Below are 17,343 nucleotides of genomic sequence, written 5' to 3'. Positions count from 1 at the left end.
CCCTTTGGGGAGGTAGGATATCTTCCAAGCCTTACCCGATCTCCCTGCTTCTCCTTGCCAGCTTTGCAGGAGGGAAGTTAGAGGACCACTGGTGTCAACTGTGTCCTCCAAAGGAATTAAAGTGGATCTGGCCCACTTTATCACACTCTTGCATTCCACAAGCCACGCTCATCTTGTACCCTGCAGAATCACCCCGTGCAATCTGACAGATGCTTCCAGGACACCGCCTCATAGAAGGTCTGCCTTTGGCAGCACACGGGATGTGAAAGAGACCTGCTGTTTGCCATGATGGGGCTTCCAATCTGGATGAGACTCAGAGCAAGGTCCTGCTCAACATCAAACATCCTCGCCTCCACAGCCTTCCCTTTCCTGTCTCTGGCAGGCATAGTTGCCATTTAAGCCTCACTGTGGACCAGATCCATGGTAAACCCAGATTCCTGGTGTTCACTGTCAGCACTGAGAGGGAGATCCGGTTATTGATCCCATCCCTCAGGTGAGCACCCAGAAGCCTGAAGTTACCGTTCTCATGGCTTCATGGCCAAATTGGGATCCAAAACGTACTCTACCCCGATCTGTTTTGTATTCTAAAGCTCATTCAAGCACCCACCCTTCAGCTAAGGTCTCCCAGGCCTTCCACCTAAGCTAGGACAGGCTTTTGTCCTCTGGCTCCCAACATCCTGTGCACGCTTCTGGCATTGTTCTTGCTACATTGATCGTTTAATTATTGGGTTACACATCTCGTCTCCTCCTCTAAACTTCGGAACTCCTTAAGGGCAAGGGATAAGCCTTTCATCTTTGTGTCCCCAGCACCTGGCACCTAAATAGATGCTCAATAAATGCTTGACGAATAGATGACAGAACTGACAAGAGAGCCATATGTGCGTCCCCTCCCTTGACTTCTCTATCCTACAGTCAGAAGCTCTCAAAGTCCGCTGGGACTTCTCCTCAGCAGACATTTTATTCTCCTCTAGACATTTCCCTGCTAGTTCAGGCCCTTCTGTTTCTCAGACTCCCTCCCTCTTTCTCTCCCAGGCTGCTCCACACTAAACAGCCCCCGCCTCCAAGCTGTGCTTCTTGAGGGTTTCCTGCAGGCCATCACCTGGAACAGTTCTTACTGAGATTCCTAGGCCCATGTCCACCCACTAAGCCAGCAGCCCTGGGAACTCAGGTATTGAACAATGAAAGCCATGGTTCTCAAGAACAGCTGACCCCAGCGTCCAACCTGCATAATCAGACTCCAATCTCCCCTTCTACCCTTCCACTCCCACTTCAAAAGATGGCTCCCACCAGTGGAAGGGGAAGCCCTTGGTCCTGCCAAGACTGAACCCCCAGTGAACGTGATTGTTGGGGGGAGGGCGGCAATGGGGGGAGGATGGGGAGGGGAACACACATAAAGAAGGGGAGGGGGACGGGTTAGGGGGATGTTGGCCTGGAGGCCGGGAAAGGAAATAACAATTGAGATGTAAATAAGAAATACACAATTTAATAAAGATGGGGGGGGGGAAAGGGCTCCCTGGCTGTCCTCTTTGTTCCTGGAGCCCATTAGGTAATTTCCCACCGCTGACTTGTCACGTACCCCCCCTTCTCTTCCTCTCTCTCTCCTTCCCTCCCTCCCTCCTTGTGTTCAAGGCCCACCAGAACCTATGGGGTCCTTTCTCTCTTACTATCTAAATCATGCTTAACAATCCACAGGTAGATCCAACAGATCTCGAGCATCGCTAATTGCCTGGTGCAATGAATGCTGAATGCCCCCCACACAGAGAGAGAGAGACATGCCCATGTGCCAGCAACCTTCACTTCCTGGCATGTCTGTTTTCACAGGCAGGGATTTTCTCCCTAACCCTTCCTGCTCGTCAGCTCCCATCCTATATGTCTAATTCCTGATGCAGTGTTACCACGGTACCCATTTGACTGACAAGCTAGATACTGTATAGGACAACACACAATGATCCACACTCGGGACCTTTAGAAATCTTCCTCAAGGGCAGCATCTTAAAAATGACTTCCCTGCTCCCAATACGGATACACTGCGGTAGAACATTCCAGAAGCCGTTCATTCTCTCTCTAGTACTGAGGGAAAGAGGGAGAAAAAAGAAGCTAATATGTAAAAGCAGAGAATAAGAGTGAGGAGGGGACAACCCATGCTCTCTGCACTTCTGTGACCCCTGTGACCCCAGCAAGCTGCCTAACATCACCCTGGCTTTTAATTCTTCCACCACTAATACTTCCAACAGGGTGACAAGAAGATCAGCTCTGAGAAAGGTCCAGCCTTACATAAAAGCAAAAGGGCTATCCATGTCTGGTAGTCCTTCATTCACTTAATGGCTATCTCTTAAACAGTAAGCATGTCCAGCACAGAAACAAATACAATTCGCTCTTAAACAGCTAGAGAAACCTTGAAATTATGACCAGCAACACAAGGGAAGAGTAAATGCACGTGGTTACAAAGGGTTTCTCGCTCTCGTTGTAGCCAGCAAGCCTTGAAGGACAGCCTGGGTGCAAAGCTGGGTCAGGTACGTCTGCTAGGGAAGCCAACCCAGTGCGTGCAAATGTCAATGGATGGTTCTGAAAAGAGGTAGTCTGGCTGGGATGGCCGGAGAGGACAGCGGATGTGGGCAGCCAGTCTGGAGAAGCTGAAAACCCTCACGGGTTACGCTCAGTATTGAGTCTTTATCCAGAGGGCGACAGGAGAGTTTCGAAGGTTTTTCAGCAGAGGGGAAGTGACCCGATCAGAATTGCAGCTCAGAGGGCTTCTCTGTGGCAATGATGGTGTTTAGACACATCCACGGGCAGGGTTGGATGCAGAGACCCGGTGACCATGTGTAAGAAGCGCATGGGCTGTGTGGGTGTGATTGTCACCACGCTCTGGCCAGCCATGGACACAGAAAGGAGGCTGATTTACAAGAATCTGCTGCTGAAAGCCCAGCTAGGCCTAGCTGGGCCTGCAGCCAACTTCCACTTTACCCGGATGCTTTCGCTTTCAAGACATCGTGTTTTGAGTAAAGATTCCTCCTTCTGAACACGGGACTTTCCGGCAGGACCACAGCTCCTTCCGAGCACTCCTTTGGCCTAGGATGGATATCCTGGTTTGTTGAGGGAGTCTTCCAAAGGAGGACATCGGCCATGTGGTCCCTCTGGAGTCTTCTTCTCTTCCAAGGTAAGTGGGGCAGATGGACAGCCTGTCCTCAGGGAACTGAAAGCCCCTCACCAGCTGCTCTCATCCGACTGCTAGGCAGCTTACCTCTCAAAACCAAGTGAGAACCAAGGAGCGAAGGAGAAGCGAGGAGTGGCGTAAGCTCTGGGGCAACCTAAAGCGGCATCTTGGGCGAAGTAGGGTGGTAGCACAGCGGCATCTGTATCCAGGACACACCACCCATTCCGGGACCCAGAGCAGCTTGAAAGGATGGCAGTCTTGAGAAATAAAGTTGGGTGCTGGGGCGATGGGGATCTGGCACTACTGACACGTGGGGATTCCATAGTCCAGGGAAAAGAGAGGAGGATAAAGCAGAGGAGGGTTCCTATGGTCTGAGGAGTGTTCTGGAAGCCTGTAGAAATTCTAAGGTCCCTCCCTGTATCCTGTACAAGGAGAGATGGACAAGGAAGGAAGAAGTGAGGTGACAGCAGGTTAAATGGAGTCCTTGTGGGCTTGAGGATGGCGGACAGCAAGCTGGTGTTGGAGTCCCCAAACACTAGGCGACTCCCTTCCATCACTCTAGTGGCTGAGATCCCCTCTTTGATCAACAAATAGCCAACATGACACCCCACCCACCCCACCCCATCCTACCCCCGCCAAGACACCGTTGTATACTTCAGGGGCTCTTGAGGACCAAAGAAGAACTTGCTACATTCTCAGACCTTAAGTCGTTTTTAAAGGGGTTCTTACTGGTCACCGGGAATGATACAGTAGGACTGATACAGCTCCTTGTCTTACTTAAAGGAGGAAGGCTCTCGAGATGCTGAAGGTCGCACAGCTGATTTGTGGTAGAGCCAGGATATGACAGAAACTCAGTCTCAGGGGGCATCCAGTGCTAACACTGAATCTCTGTCCTTCAGGATAGAGATGGCTGAGCCTGGACAGGTTAAGGATGTAGATGAGGACTAGAGTTGTTACCGGCAGAGTGGCCATCTAGAACAGGTCTCCCGATCCCAGCTTCCAGCACTCGGATACATTATGTATCAGCCTTTATTCTGCCCTGAATCCTGACGCCTCCTTCGGTCCCAGGCTCTGGGTCAGCCCTCAGCAAATTTGGTGCAATTACTGAGCTCCTACAGGCTGATATTAAACTTAGGGGGGAAGGGAAGAACCACAAGTTTAAAGACATTTGCTTTTGACCTGAAAGAGTTCATGGCGTTGGTGGGAGATCCTGATTCAGAAACAGACACTACTACTAGGACAGGCGTGCCGATCTCTGATCACTGTGGGAAAACAGAAAGATTGCAGTGAGTGATGGGGAAAGCTAGAGTTGATGATGATGCTTCCAGAATAAGCACACAGGAATAAGTCAGAAGTGGAGTCAAGAGGGCAGGATTGTCTTCAAAACAGTCCTCAAAAAGAAGTCTGCACCTTGCTATCTCACCTCCTGTCTGTCTCTTTCCCTGTTCGAGATCACAAATAACGATATGCAATGGGTCCCAAAGAATCTGGGGGCACCCTCTGAGTCCTCCCCTTCACCTCAAACCTAATAAATCTAACACCAGGGTTTGCTAATTGCAGTATCAATCTCTCTGTCTCCCCATTACCGGTGGGTCCACTCCTTTGTTCAAGTTTCCACCACCTTTATCTTGCATTGATAAAAACAAAACACAAAAAAAAAAAAAAAAAAAAAAACAGACTCGGCTTTTCCCGCCTCCACCAGTGTGTTCTCCCTGCCTCCTGCTGTGACCATCTTAGCCATGAGGGCATTTCATCCTGTCACATTCTCACTCAAAACCTACGTGCGAACGCACACACGCGCGCGCGCTCGCACAAACACACACACACACACACACACACACACACACACACACACACGCACGCACGCACGCACCGTTGTTCAAAGGATTAAAAAGCTCAGAATCCAGTGTTCCTTCATGGTACAGTGAGGTCCCAGCAACTCTTGGTGTCTTTCCTCCTTTTCCTCACTTTCATTTCCCCATGCTCCCCTCTTCTTATACCCCCACCCCACCCCACGCTGTTCCCTGGGCCTGTAGCACTTCTCCATCCGCATCCTAGTGGCCACTGCTTGGTCCAGCGGATTCCTACTCCTCCTTTAGGATGCTTCTTCTCTGAGGCAGCTCCAGGCTGGGTGAGGACCCCTATTAACCTACTGTTGATCCACTTTTCCTCACCTCACGTGATACTTAATTTGTTTCAGTGGCTGGCTTGAGGTCTGGTTTCCCCATGAGCGGAAGTCAGATTCTCTTCCTGTTTTTTCTCCCATCCATGGGAGCACTCAACTACACCCTCAGCTCAGTGCAGCTACTGTGGGTGAAGGGCCCCAATTCTGAGCCACTCAGTCGTTTGCCAGGAGTAGGACAAGACGCCTACACAGGCAGATTCACCAGGGTTTCTGTTGATGTTGTTGTTATTGTTGTTGATGTTGTTGTTGTTGTTCCTACAGGCCTCCTTCCCATTGTGGTTATCAGTGTCCAAGTGCTAAGCAAGGTAGGGGACTCCGGGCTGCTGGTGGCTGAGTGTCCTCCGGGCTTCCAAGTGCGTGAGGCTATCTGGCGATCTCTCTGGCCATCAGAGGAGCTCCTGGCCACCTTTTTCCGGGGTTCCTTGGAGACTCTGTACCACTCTCGTTTCCTGGGCCGAGTCCAGCTCTATGACAACCTCAGCCTGGAGCTTGGGCCCCTGAGAACTGGAGACAGTGGCAATTTCTCTGTGCTGATGGTGGATACAGGAGGTCAAACCTGGACCCAGACCCTGCATCTCAAGGTGTACGGTAAGTGTGCCCAACACCGGTTCCCTGACTCTCTCCTCCTGAAAACTACCAGGCAAGCATCTGGAGCCATGGGGGCTGGGGAGGACAAGGTTCCAGAAAGACCTGGTCTTTGACCACGTTGCTAAGTCAGGGAACAGCTGCTCCCCAGAAGTCACATCTAAAAAAAGCTCCCCACACACTTCCTAGGTGAGCACCTCTCAAAGCAGCTGGCCTCACAGCACACCAACCTCATCTGTACCCCATTCATGCTCTCCTTGGCTCAGCAGGCTGGTAAATGTGCTTAGCCGACCTTCACCTTTGCCCCAGTTGTACAGTGAGGCTTATAATAAGCACCACGCACAGCGCCCATAAGGATAAAGCACGGTGTGCTACAGACAGCACGGCCTGTCGATTTGAGATAAGGCACCGTCATAGATTACAAGTGATTCTGTTTTGTATTTGCCACCAAAAGGGAAAAGAGGGGGTAAAAATGCGGCATGTGACAAAATTAGTTTTTATTTACAAGTTAAATTCAACCTAAACTATGATTAATTATAGAATTTTTGCCCTGTACATCTGCTGTTCTAAAAAGTCAGTGCTAAAGATTCCAGGCCAAGGCCTTGTACACACTGAGAAAATTTCTACCAGAGATCGAGAATTCCCACAGCCTGATTGTTCTGGAAAGATCTTTCAGCTGAGTATGGTTGACACATGGCCTGTAATTCCAGCACTTGGGAGTCTGAGGCAGGAGGATTGCTTCAGGTTCAAAGTTAACCTGAGCTACACTGAGAGCTGAAAATAGTCACTATTTTAATTTCTTAGGGTCCATGGGGCCGGCTTTGCTCCACTAAAAACCAGCATCACTTGTGCAGCTGCATACATTTCTGCAGCTGAAGGGGCTGGATTAAATAAGGATGGGATATGTGCTTGCTCCCCCTCCTTCCCTCCCCCTCCTCTTCCTCCCTCCTCCCCCTCCTCCTCCCTCCCCCTCCTCCTTCCCCTCCTCCCTCCCCCTCCCTCTTTCCCTCCTCCCTCCTCCCTCTCCCCCTTCTCCTTCTTCCCCTTCTCCTTCCCCCTCTTCTCCCTCCTCCCTCTTCCCCCTCCTCCCCCCTCCTCCATTTCTTCTATCCCAGGCCTCTGAACTCCCATTCATATCATCCACCTAACAGCATGAGACACAATGCAACCGTGTATAGCCCCACACCAGTATTTTAGTAAAAAACTCAAACATGTGGGAGGTTGCAGAGAGTCCAAATTTAAGAACGGAAAGTGGGGATAGCAGCTAGAACAAGAAAGCAGGAGAGACAGAGGCTACAAGCAAAGGGAAGGATTCTCAAAGCCCCAGAGACGGCTACGGTGGCTACGATACCAGCCCCTGGGTGAGCCATTCAGGATGCTGATGCAGTCATAGGTTGAGCTTCCAGAGGCATGAAGGCCTGAAGCGAGTTGTAGTACGTCTTAGCAATCAGGATGCTGGCTGGATTTGAGCACGGTTCAGCCCGCTGTCTCCGTGCCCTTGCACGGTGAACAACCTCCACAGCCACACAGGCCCTGGGGCCTCTCCCTACTCCAGTCTCAGCTGCTGCACGTGTGAAACGAGGACATCGAGCGTGGTGATGCGTGCAGCACCCACACCGCTAAGCCCTAAACTGCCTTGTTCTCAGTATCTGAATTACAGATTTTAAGGAAATCGCTGTTTTATTGCTTCCAAATACATAGCGTGATTAGAACTAATTGCAGGAAGCTGCCAAGCAGCCGTCCTTAGGAGCTCCGCTTTGACAATAGAGAAGAATGATTTGAATTAGCGGATCGGTTACCAGAAATGTCGATGGGTGTTTCCACCGCGCCTGATCGTGTTTGGAGGCAGCTTGTCCTCTTAAATGGCGTAAATATCCCCCCTGTAATCTCTGTTTATACTATTAGTATGCCCAGCAAATCATTTCTTTTTTTTTTCATATCACAAATCCCACCAGATTGAGCTGGCGTTAATGAGGCTTTACTCGGCTTGACTTTGGAATGCTGTCAGAGGCTCTCGGCCCTCCCGTTGGCACTGAAATGCTCTCCCACTGGCCTCATTGCTAGAGACCCGGGGATTTACTCATCAATCTATATAGGAATGAGAAGCCACAGACTAGGATGCCAGGACTCTAATTTGTTCAGCAGCCCAGGTATCAAGCACCAACTTGCCAGCACTAGAGAGCTAAGGTATGACAATAACAAGACAGAGCCCCTCCCTCCAGGCTCTTCATTCACAGCATTTTATGCCCTTATGATTATTTTTTTTTATTCATCATCCTGTCTGTGTGTGTCTGTGTCCTTCACCAAACCGTAGGCTCCCAAAGTGCAGGAACGTGTGCTCTTACCTGAACTAATAAATACTTGTCATCTCTTGTTGAGTGACTGGCACACTGTGAAAGAAGTGCTACAAGAAAAAGACAGGAACAGGGCGCCTAGAGAGTTCTGAGTCACACCTGAACTGTCAGGAAAAGTGTCACAGTCAAGGCATAAAGCAATCTGCCCAAGGGGTGTCTGGTGTCTGTTTTTCATTTATTCGTTTGTTCATTTATCCATTTTACATCCTGAACGCAGCCCTTCCTCTCCTCCCAGTCCACGAGACTCTCTCTCTCTCTCTCTCTCTCTCTCTCTCTCTCTCTCTCTCTCTCATAGCTCTTCCCCCAGATCCCCTTCCCTTCCCCTCTGAGATGGAGGAGCCCCCTCCCCTGGGCACCAATCTACTCTGACACTTCAAGTCACTGCAGGACTGGGCACATCCTCTCCCACTGAGGCCAGACAAGGCCGCCCAGTTAGAGAAACAGGATCCACAGGCAGGCAACAGAGTCAGGGACAGCGGGAGGTGGCGGTTCTTAAAGGATGCATAGGAGGCAAGAAGGAAAAGGTGGGGTGACACGCCCCTGAGATTGCAGCATTCTGCAAGTAGAAGCAGGAGGATTCTGAGTACAAGGACAACCCAGAGTACAGACTGAGACCTTTTCTCCAAGAGAGAATTCAGAGAGCACTTATGAGCACAGATGAGCCACACAGAGACATTGGAGGCATGAAGCAGCACCTCATGTTTGGGGGAACTGCAAACCAAGGGACTAGGCAAGGAAAACCAGCAGAGAGCATAACTGAAGAGGTTGACATGGACCATTTCATAAAAGGCTCTGGATACCAAGCTAAAGAATCAGCAGAGAGGAGAGAAGTGAGATTAAAGAGTAAGAGAGCCATCTAACCATGCATAGAACCCAGACTGAGCTGTGGACCTTCCCCAGCAGCCTTTTAACCCGCTCCCCTCTGCTAATCTCCCACAGATGCAGTACCCAAGCCTGAGGTTCAAGTGTTCACGGCTGCAACAGAGGAGGCTCAACCTCTCAATACCTGTCAGGTCTTCTTGTCCTGCTGGGCCCCCAACATCAGCGACATAACCTACAGCTGGCGACGGGAGGGGACAATGGACTTTAATGGGGAACTGCACAGCCTTTTCTCAAATGGACAGGTGTTAAGTGTTTCACTGGGACTGGGGGACAAGGATGTGGCCTTTACCTGCATTGCCTCCAACCCTGTCAGCTGGGATATGACCACAGTCACCCCCTGGGAGAGCTGCCATCATGAGGCAGGTATGCCAAGGACCAGTAGGCAATGTTTTGAGGGATCGTGGTGCATCGGGCCTGTCCCTGACTCTACCTTCCATGTTGCAGCCTCCTCTGGGAAGGCCTCCTACAAGGACGTGCTCCTGGTTGTAATGCCAATTACACTGTTCCTGATTCTGGCTGGTCTCTTTGGGGCATGGCACCATGGCCTGTGCTCAGGTAGGAGTCTTATGAGTCAGAAGAGGGGTTTTGGAATGCTGGAGATGAATGCCGGGAAGGAGCTGGGCTGCTCCCACCTAGATCCACTGGCCTGCCTGCCCCTTTGAATCTCCTGTTTCATGCCTCAGCCCTCGCCTTACACTTCGGTCTCCAACCAGACTGAACAACTTGAATCTTCTTCCACAATTCTTCAAATGACTTGCTCCCTCCCATACACCCCCCCAAGCCTGTGCACGTTATATTCTCTCTACCTAGACCACACTTTCTGTGACTTTACCCCCCTATTCGGCCCTCTCTTGCTGAGCCTTCAAGGTAAGTGGGTTCCAGGAAGTCTTCCCTGACTCCCCATCTACATCCCTACCTTCAGTCTGAGTAATATCCTTCCTTTAATCGCCTTCGATCACTCCATCCCAAGGACTAATTACCTCTTTGCTCCTGCTGACCTCGGAGCCTTCCAAAGGCAAAGGCTGGGTCCCCATGGGACACACCTAACAGGTTCTTGAGCATCAATGGCTCCTGGATCAGGAACGGCCTTGGTGAACAGTTATTGAGGAAAGGTATACATGAACCCTACTCATTTCTTGCCAACAACTCTTGAGAAGGAAACTCTCAAGAGAAGCCCCACCCACACCCAGCCCTGGCCAATGGCTGATAACACCTACTTCCACAGAAGAATGGTGAGGAAAATCTTGTCGAATTAAGTTCTAGGCTCTACACACAGATTAGCCCCACATCTTCCCAGATGCCCCCATACCTTGTCCCTGAAGGAGCATCTCAGATGACATGGGCTTCATGGTTATTTCCAGCTGAGCTTGCTGGTTTTACTATGTTATTTGTATCCTCAACACAAACTTGTTCTGTGATTAGGCACTGGGTCCAAGAGTGACAGGTACTTGTATAGTCTTCTCAAGGGACAGGAAAGGTGTGGGTGGACAGCTGAAAGTGTACCCCATTTAGGGGTCCTGTCTGCTAGGAAGTGAGTCTTTCCTAGACCCTTTGCTCCCCTCAAAATAGTGGTAAGAAGGTAGAAGCCTAGAAAAGAACAGCTTTTAAAAACCATTTTTATTGAGATGTAAATCATACGTTGTACAATTCACCTAGTTAAGGCGTGCAATTTAATGGCTTTAAGTTAATCCGGAGCTTAACCTCCAACCCACAACCAACTTTAGAACATTTCTATCGCTTTTCCCACCAAAAGAATACCATAACCACTTAGTCAACATTCCTCCACCCTCCGGTGCTTCCCCAGCCCTCGGAAACCACGTATCTACCTTCTTTGTCTGTTCTGGACACTTCACATGAATGGAATCCCACTCTGAGGTTCTTCCTGATGGGCTCCTTTTACTTACCCTAACATTTTAAAGGCCCATAAAAGAACAGCTCGGGCCACCTAGGATAATGTAAAAGCTCTACAAAATGTGTCCAGAGGCTTGCCCTGATGTGCCGCATGACTTCTTGTCCTTTAACAAGGCATACTATGGCACTAACTGATGGCATGGATGTAGATAGCGTGCATTAAGAAGGTCCTATTCTTAGCAAGCTTCTCCTCTTCCAGGGTTTTAGGATATAAGAAGGGGTGATTGGGTTCAGGACATTTAGCTTTCAGAGGATTGAGGCCAGGCCAGGTGTGCCAACTCCAAACACTGGAGGGGTAACTCTCTGATCTCCTCAGCAGGGAAGAGGAAGGATGCCTGCACTGACAGAGCGCTTCCAGAGACAGAGAGTGCCGTCGCATAGAGGATGTCATGAAAGACAGCATACACTGGTGCTTGGACCATGATGAGATGCCTGCCCAGCCACATGATGCTCCACGTCTGGACACCTCCAGGATCCTCCTAACTTCCACAAGTCTGTCTGCCTCTGCTGGACAGCCAAGAAAACCACCATCCTGGAACATGGCCCTAGCCTAAACTTCCTCCCTCCTCCATTCAGTCTGCACGTGCTGGACGCTCTCTGGGCAAGGTGGACTAATAGGACGCGTCCTTAAAAACACCGAACTTTCTCTAGGATCTACAGAGACATTGATTATCCAAGGCATCCATTCTTCTACCACTGTACATAAGGTCCATCTTACCCAACTGCCACCAAGAGATTGCCTCCAGGTCCTGGGCTCAAAGAGAGATCAGAAGTTTGAATGAACATAAGATGGAGCTCATCTCGGCCAACTGCACCCCCACCCCCAGAGTCTGAGGTCCTTATGTTCAAGATGTTGTCATAAGAAAAGTCATAGAACAGGGAAAGATGGAGGGCAGGGCTTTCTCTTTCTGGCCTGAAGGACTTTAAGGTCATCTGAGTTCAAGGACCCTCAAAGGTAAGTTGAGGTTACAGATGACGAGGGATAGCTATTGCGCCATGTTGGGATGGAAGCCATTTTTCTAGTAGCACCACATTAATAGACATCATAATTGCCATTAATTCTGGTGTCTCCTGCATATCCGGGGTGGTGTTTCAAACTCTTTCCATATATTCTACATGGTTGCCAGAAAAAAAGAAAGAAAAGCAAAGAAAAAAATACAGAGAGTTTGACCCAGCCAGCAGGAAATTCTTCCACAATGTCAAGAGAAACAGCTAAGTTCAGGATAAGTCTGTCTTCCTAAAACTGGGAGAATGAAGAGCCATAAAAAGCTATGCAAGGGGGGCTGGAGAGATGGCTCAGCGGTTAAGAGCATTGACCATTCTTCCGGAGGTCCTGAGTTCAATTCCCAGCAACCACATGGTGGCTCACAACCATCTGTAATGGGATCCAATGTTCTCTTCTGGTGTGTGTGAAGAGATCTATAGTGTACTCATATACATAAAATAAATAAATCTTTTTTAAAAGCTACACAGGAGAAAAAGTGTATAGGGGAAGAGTATGGAGACATTTTAGAACCTGCCATATTTATTTCCAGATGCAAGCATAGACGATCCACCTAACTTCAAGGGGAAAGACAAAGAAGTCTCTACCACGGGATCATCAAAGGTCACTTTGACATATACCATAGAGGATATAGCTATGGCCATTTTGAAAGATGTGTCCTCCCGCTGAATGATTCTGTCCTGAAAGCATCTAGGCTGTTTATTGCTACATTTAGATAAAAACAAAACATTTAATGAATTAAACATATCCCTGGGGAGTAGTACCTACAAAGGTTCACGCTTATTCCGATCCTAATGTAATGGGTTTTATGCTGGGGCCCCACCCAGACCTTTATTAGAGAGAAAGGAAACATTGAAGAAGCAGAAGTCGTTTTGAATATGGTTCCTAGGTGGCTTAGTCTCTCCACCCAAGAGGTCAACCTGCCCTGGTACTTTTCCTCTCTCCTGAATGCCAAGACGGACAGTCACTTCACCTGGGACAAGTGGAATCCACTGGCTGTGTGTTCACATTACACACCTCCTCTCTGCTTACCCAGAACTCCCCTTGCTGGCTTTTCTCAGAGGTATCTGACTTTATATAATTCTCATTCTCTCCTATACTCACTTTTCATCTGTCCCCTTTCCAACATCCTCCTGCAGCATGCACATGCCCAGTCCACCCTCCCCTGCCACCTGTAGGCATTTTCTCACCAAATTATGGAAAAACCAGTCTGTTCCTAGAGTCAGTATGAAAAGAATCTAGTGATGGGCCATGGTGATTCTAGAGTGATGAAATGCTCCTTGTCATTTCATCCCTCCCTCTTTCTCCACAGCCTCACCTCAGGTCAGAGCACAGTTCTCCTCTTCATGAGGTAACTCTTATAGGCAGTGGTTTGGCAGTAGGTTGTACCAAGGCCTCTTGGAACAGGCCCCGTGCTACTCAAACAAACATCCCAGTGACTCACTTGTCAACGAGTAGACTTATTACCCTTCCTCTGGAAAACACAGAGTACATCTGGGAGACCAATCTTATTCTAAGAGGCATTGGGAAAGACACTTTAGAAGTTACACCATCCCAGGAATAAACTGAGGGCAGAGCATATACTGGGAACTCCTTGAGGCACTGAAGAATTGGTTTCGGATGAAGCAAAGCCTTTGCCTACCTGGAGTCCATGTTTGATGGCATATAAATAAGCCGATAAGTCCATGCTAGATGCTGACAGGTTCTGTTTAAAAGGCCGGGCAGCCTAGCTCTGTGGTACAGCTTAGAAACCCAGCTCCTTGGGAGGCTTGGGAGGTAGGAGGAAGAAGTTCAAGGTTTGCCTGGCTGGCTTACAAACTTGTCTCAAAACAAGACGAGAAAAGATGTGCTGGGGGAAATAGCTCAGTGGGAGAGTAGGAGAGTGTTTCCTGGCCTGCACGAGGCTCTGGGTTCAAGCCCTGGAACCACAGAGAGAGAGAGAGAGAGAGAGAGAGAGAGAGAGAGAGAGAGAGAGAGAGGGAAGGAGGGAGGAAGGAAGGAAGGATAGAGGGAGAAGGGAGGGAGGGAGAAGGATGAGTAAAAGGCTAGGAACTGATGTGTTGGGGAGGACTCATTTGTTGGGGAGGACTAATGCACAGGCACAGAGTGCTCCATCAGCACAGACCAGAGCTTGCAGAGCTCTTAAATAGGAGCACAGTTCACAGTCAACAGAGACCATATGGCTGGATCCAAACAGAGTAGGACCTCATGGTCTACAGAGGAAGAGCTTCCTCTCCTCCGAGTTGGGATAGCAGAGGGGGCCCTAGAGAGCCAACGTGTCAGTCTCTTTGTGGGGGAGGATTTTTCAGTATGCACATGAGCAGACCAGAAACCTTTCCAGACTGCCCTTTCTCTTCCTCACTCTCCTGTTGTCTTCAGTAACACCATTTTCCTTTCTAGGAAGGATAAATGCAAGATTAGCTAGAACCAAGAGGTCACATGACAGAATACAGCTGAGCACAGGGTTCACACCTTTAATCTTAGCACTCAAGAGTCTGAAGCTGGAGAACCTCTGTGTCTTCAAATCCAGCCTCGGTTACCTAGGGAGTACCAAGCCAAACTGGGCTACAGAGTGAGACCCTGTATCTCAAAACTAATATGAGAGACTGGGAGATAGCATAAAACAGGAATCTGTTTGGAGAGAGTTCCATTTCCTTTATGGCTATAAATACTCAATGCTTGGGGGAGGGGAGGCTGGCACAATTATCGATGACGTCTCTGGTAAGCCTTTCTTCCACATTTATGATGTAGTGCCTGCTCTTAGCTCTTGGTTACGTACTGATCTCTCAGGGAGACAACCAGCCCTCTCAAGACTTCATCCATGGGCTCCCTGTTTCCATTCTGCATGCTGCCTGCAAGAGGAGCCTGCAAAATTCCAGAATAAAACCTCCCCAGGTCTGTGAAAGTTTCTGTGTCTGTCTCTCCTTTGAGCTATGTGTTGATGACAGTCAATGGCCAGGAGTGTCTCGTTGAGCATATGAGTGGATAGCGGGGCTCTCCTACTGCACGGCTACCTCCCATTCTAGGAGCTATACTTTGAGGGGGAAACAGTAAACTTCGTGCACCCAGAAGAGAATGGACAAAAGGGTGAGGAGCCTGGAAGCCTTTATGGCATGAGAAGCAAGAAAACTGGTGGTGCTGAGCCTGAAAAACAAACCTCAGATGGACGCAGCTCTACAAATATTTGAAGGGCTTTAGCAGAGGCCCAGAGTGTGTAACCAGGGCCAACAGAGCATGTTACCAAGACACCGATACTGACCTGTGTGAATAACATGCTATCATAGCTGGGAGGCAGCTTTGGGGTTACTCCGTTCAACTTGTTAGGTAGAAAGCGGACATAATTAGTCCAAGGAGACATAATTAGTCAACGTGAAGTCCATATTAGTTCTGGATTTTCTAAGTCAGTTCAGCCCCTCACACTATACTACATCACCAGGAAAGAACTTTGTAACCGATGACGAAACGGTTATGAAACGAGCTGACTCAGCAGATGTGAGAAACTGTCTCAGAGCAAGACCAAGCAAGAGTAGAGATTGATCACACTAGGAAGCTGCTGCTCCAGGAGTGACAAATGCTTTAGGGGTGTGTGTGTGTGTGTGTGTGTGTGTGTGTGTGTGTGTGTGTGTGTGTCCATGTATGCACACGCGCACATACACACACACACATACACATACACACACACACACACACACACACACACTTCCAGGGCCATGTCAGGCCCGACTAATACACGTTAACACACTTTCCCAACTAGTCTAGATGCAATGTTGACATTACCCGCACCAACTGTTCCAATCAAACTGTTTTCTGGAGAACTATTTGCTATTCTGGCGGAAAAATCTATAGCATCCTCCGACAGTGAGAATTCGTTACAAATTAGGGCAAGAATGGGTGACTAAACAATGAGATGGCAGGGGCCAGTGGAAGGGGTCGGCTACGGAGTGGGAAAGCAGGCAAGCTTTGTGGAGGAAGATTTATGGAGCTTCCCTTCCTCTGCCATTTCTCTCAGCCCGTTGCTTGGGGGAAATATGTGCACTGCAGAGGGGAGAGCGATGGACGTAGTTACACCATTACCAAGAAACACAAACCAGCAATCATACAAACAAGTGAATAACGCACGGTCACTGAAACTGTCGTGTTTCTTAGAATGTCTAAGAATAAAAGAGAAATGCTGGCATTAGTCAAGCTTCTATGGAAAAGCAAAAGCAGCAGCAGCAAAAAAACACAGAAACAAACCTCTTTGTCCTTAACTAAAGCAAATATAGAGTTTATCTTAAAGTTTTGGGTTGCTCAGAGATTTTCCCACCCCAAACCCAAAGAAAAGTGTTGACTACACTTGGAGTTTCCGTGGAGTTATTCTCTTATACGTTCTCTTCCCCAGTTGCTCACTAAAAAAATTCAAAATCAGTGATGTTGCAGCCAAGGACTTTCCTTCTGGGACAGCGGAAGATTGGTTTATGACATCTTGTCAGAAGTAATAATTAGTTTAACAAACAGGAAATGCATCCATCTGCTCGTTCGGTGAGCTTTTCTGAACACCTGCTGCAGAGAGATCCATCAGTTGCTAAAACATGTCACAGCCCTGCCCTCAAAGGGCTTCTGATCCCTTCGTCAACAGCAGTAGCAGTGACAGCCACACAGCCCCACAAGTGAGTTCAAAGCTATCTTCTGATCTGTGAGACCTCTCTGTCCCCACTGAGGGCCAGTCCAGTCCCCACGTGGGGGTAGGGGCAATTGGGCAGAGGTTTTGCCTAGAAATAGCTGGCATAGAAGACTGGAGAGCATGGTGATTCCCTGGGCAGATCTTCCTAAAGCAAGAAGTTCTGTTCAGCTGTGCTCCCAGAATGGGGAGACATTACAGGCTGATGGGTGACCTTTGGCTTCCCCTCCAAGGAGGGCAGAAAAGGGAGAGGGGTGCTGGGGCCAAAGCCACACTAGGGGGGCAGGGGTGATCATGTGACCTGGAATCCTTGGACCAGGACATTGCCTGTCATACTCTGTCTTGTCTTTAAGCCCCACCACACAGCTGTTGCACTTCCTTGTTGAGGTTACTCAGGGATCACCATGGTCAGGTAAAGTCAACGAAATTCTACCTAACTGGAGAGAAAGTGAGGTGGGCTGCACCCACCTGCTGCTTGCTACCTGCACTGGTTGGTCTACTCACCGGCTGCTGCCAGCCAGCGTTAACTGCAGGAGTTCAGAAGTAGGTACTTACCATTGTCCTGCCTGTCAGACCCAGGAACACATCAGCTCCCACTCCCCAATCCTC

General features: G+C 49.1%; 1 protein-coding gene and 1 long non-coding RNA gene across 3 annotated transcripts; one reads left to right on the top strand and one right to left on the bottom strand.

Annotated features, from left to right (window-relative positions):
• Window positions 1-1,467: 1,467 nt before the first annotated feature.
• Window positions 1,468-5,294, bottom strand: LOC148001818 (uncharacterized). Its single transcript, XR_015636193.1, has 3 exons — window positions 5,028-5,294; window positions 4,334-4,416; window positions 1,468-3,576 (listed from the first exon to the last, which is right to left on the bottom strand). It is a non-coding gene; the product is annotated as an uncharacterized LOC148001818 (long non-coding RNA).
• Window positions 2,712-12,539, top strand: Slamf8 (SLAM family member 8). 2 transcript variants are annotated; one of them, NM_001105973.2, is given in 5 exon segments: window positions 2,712-3,157; window positions 5,601-5,927; window positions 9,218-9,523; window positions 9,605-9,715; window positions 11,391-12,539. In NM_001105973.2, coding segments are annotated over 5 exon segments (840 nt in total). In that variant the 5' UTR covers window positions 2,712-3,123; the 3' UTR covers window positions 11,453-12,539.
• Window positions 12,540-17,343: the final 4,804 nt, after the last annotated feature.

The sequence above is a fragment of the Rattus norvegicus genome, chromosome 13 (assembly GCF_021556685.1).
Source record: "Rattus norvegicus strain SHRSP/BbbUtx chromosome 13, alternate assembly SHRSP_T2T, whole genome shotgun sequence".
In the NCBI taxonomy this organism is placed as follows: Eukaryota; Metazoa; Chordata; class Mammalia; order Rodentia; family Muridae; genus Rattus; species Rattus norvegicus.
The sequence above is the reverse complement of the archived record's forward strand: the minus strand, read 5'-3'. Positions and strand labels throughout refer to the sequence as shown.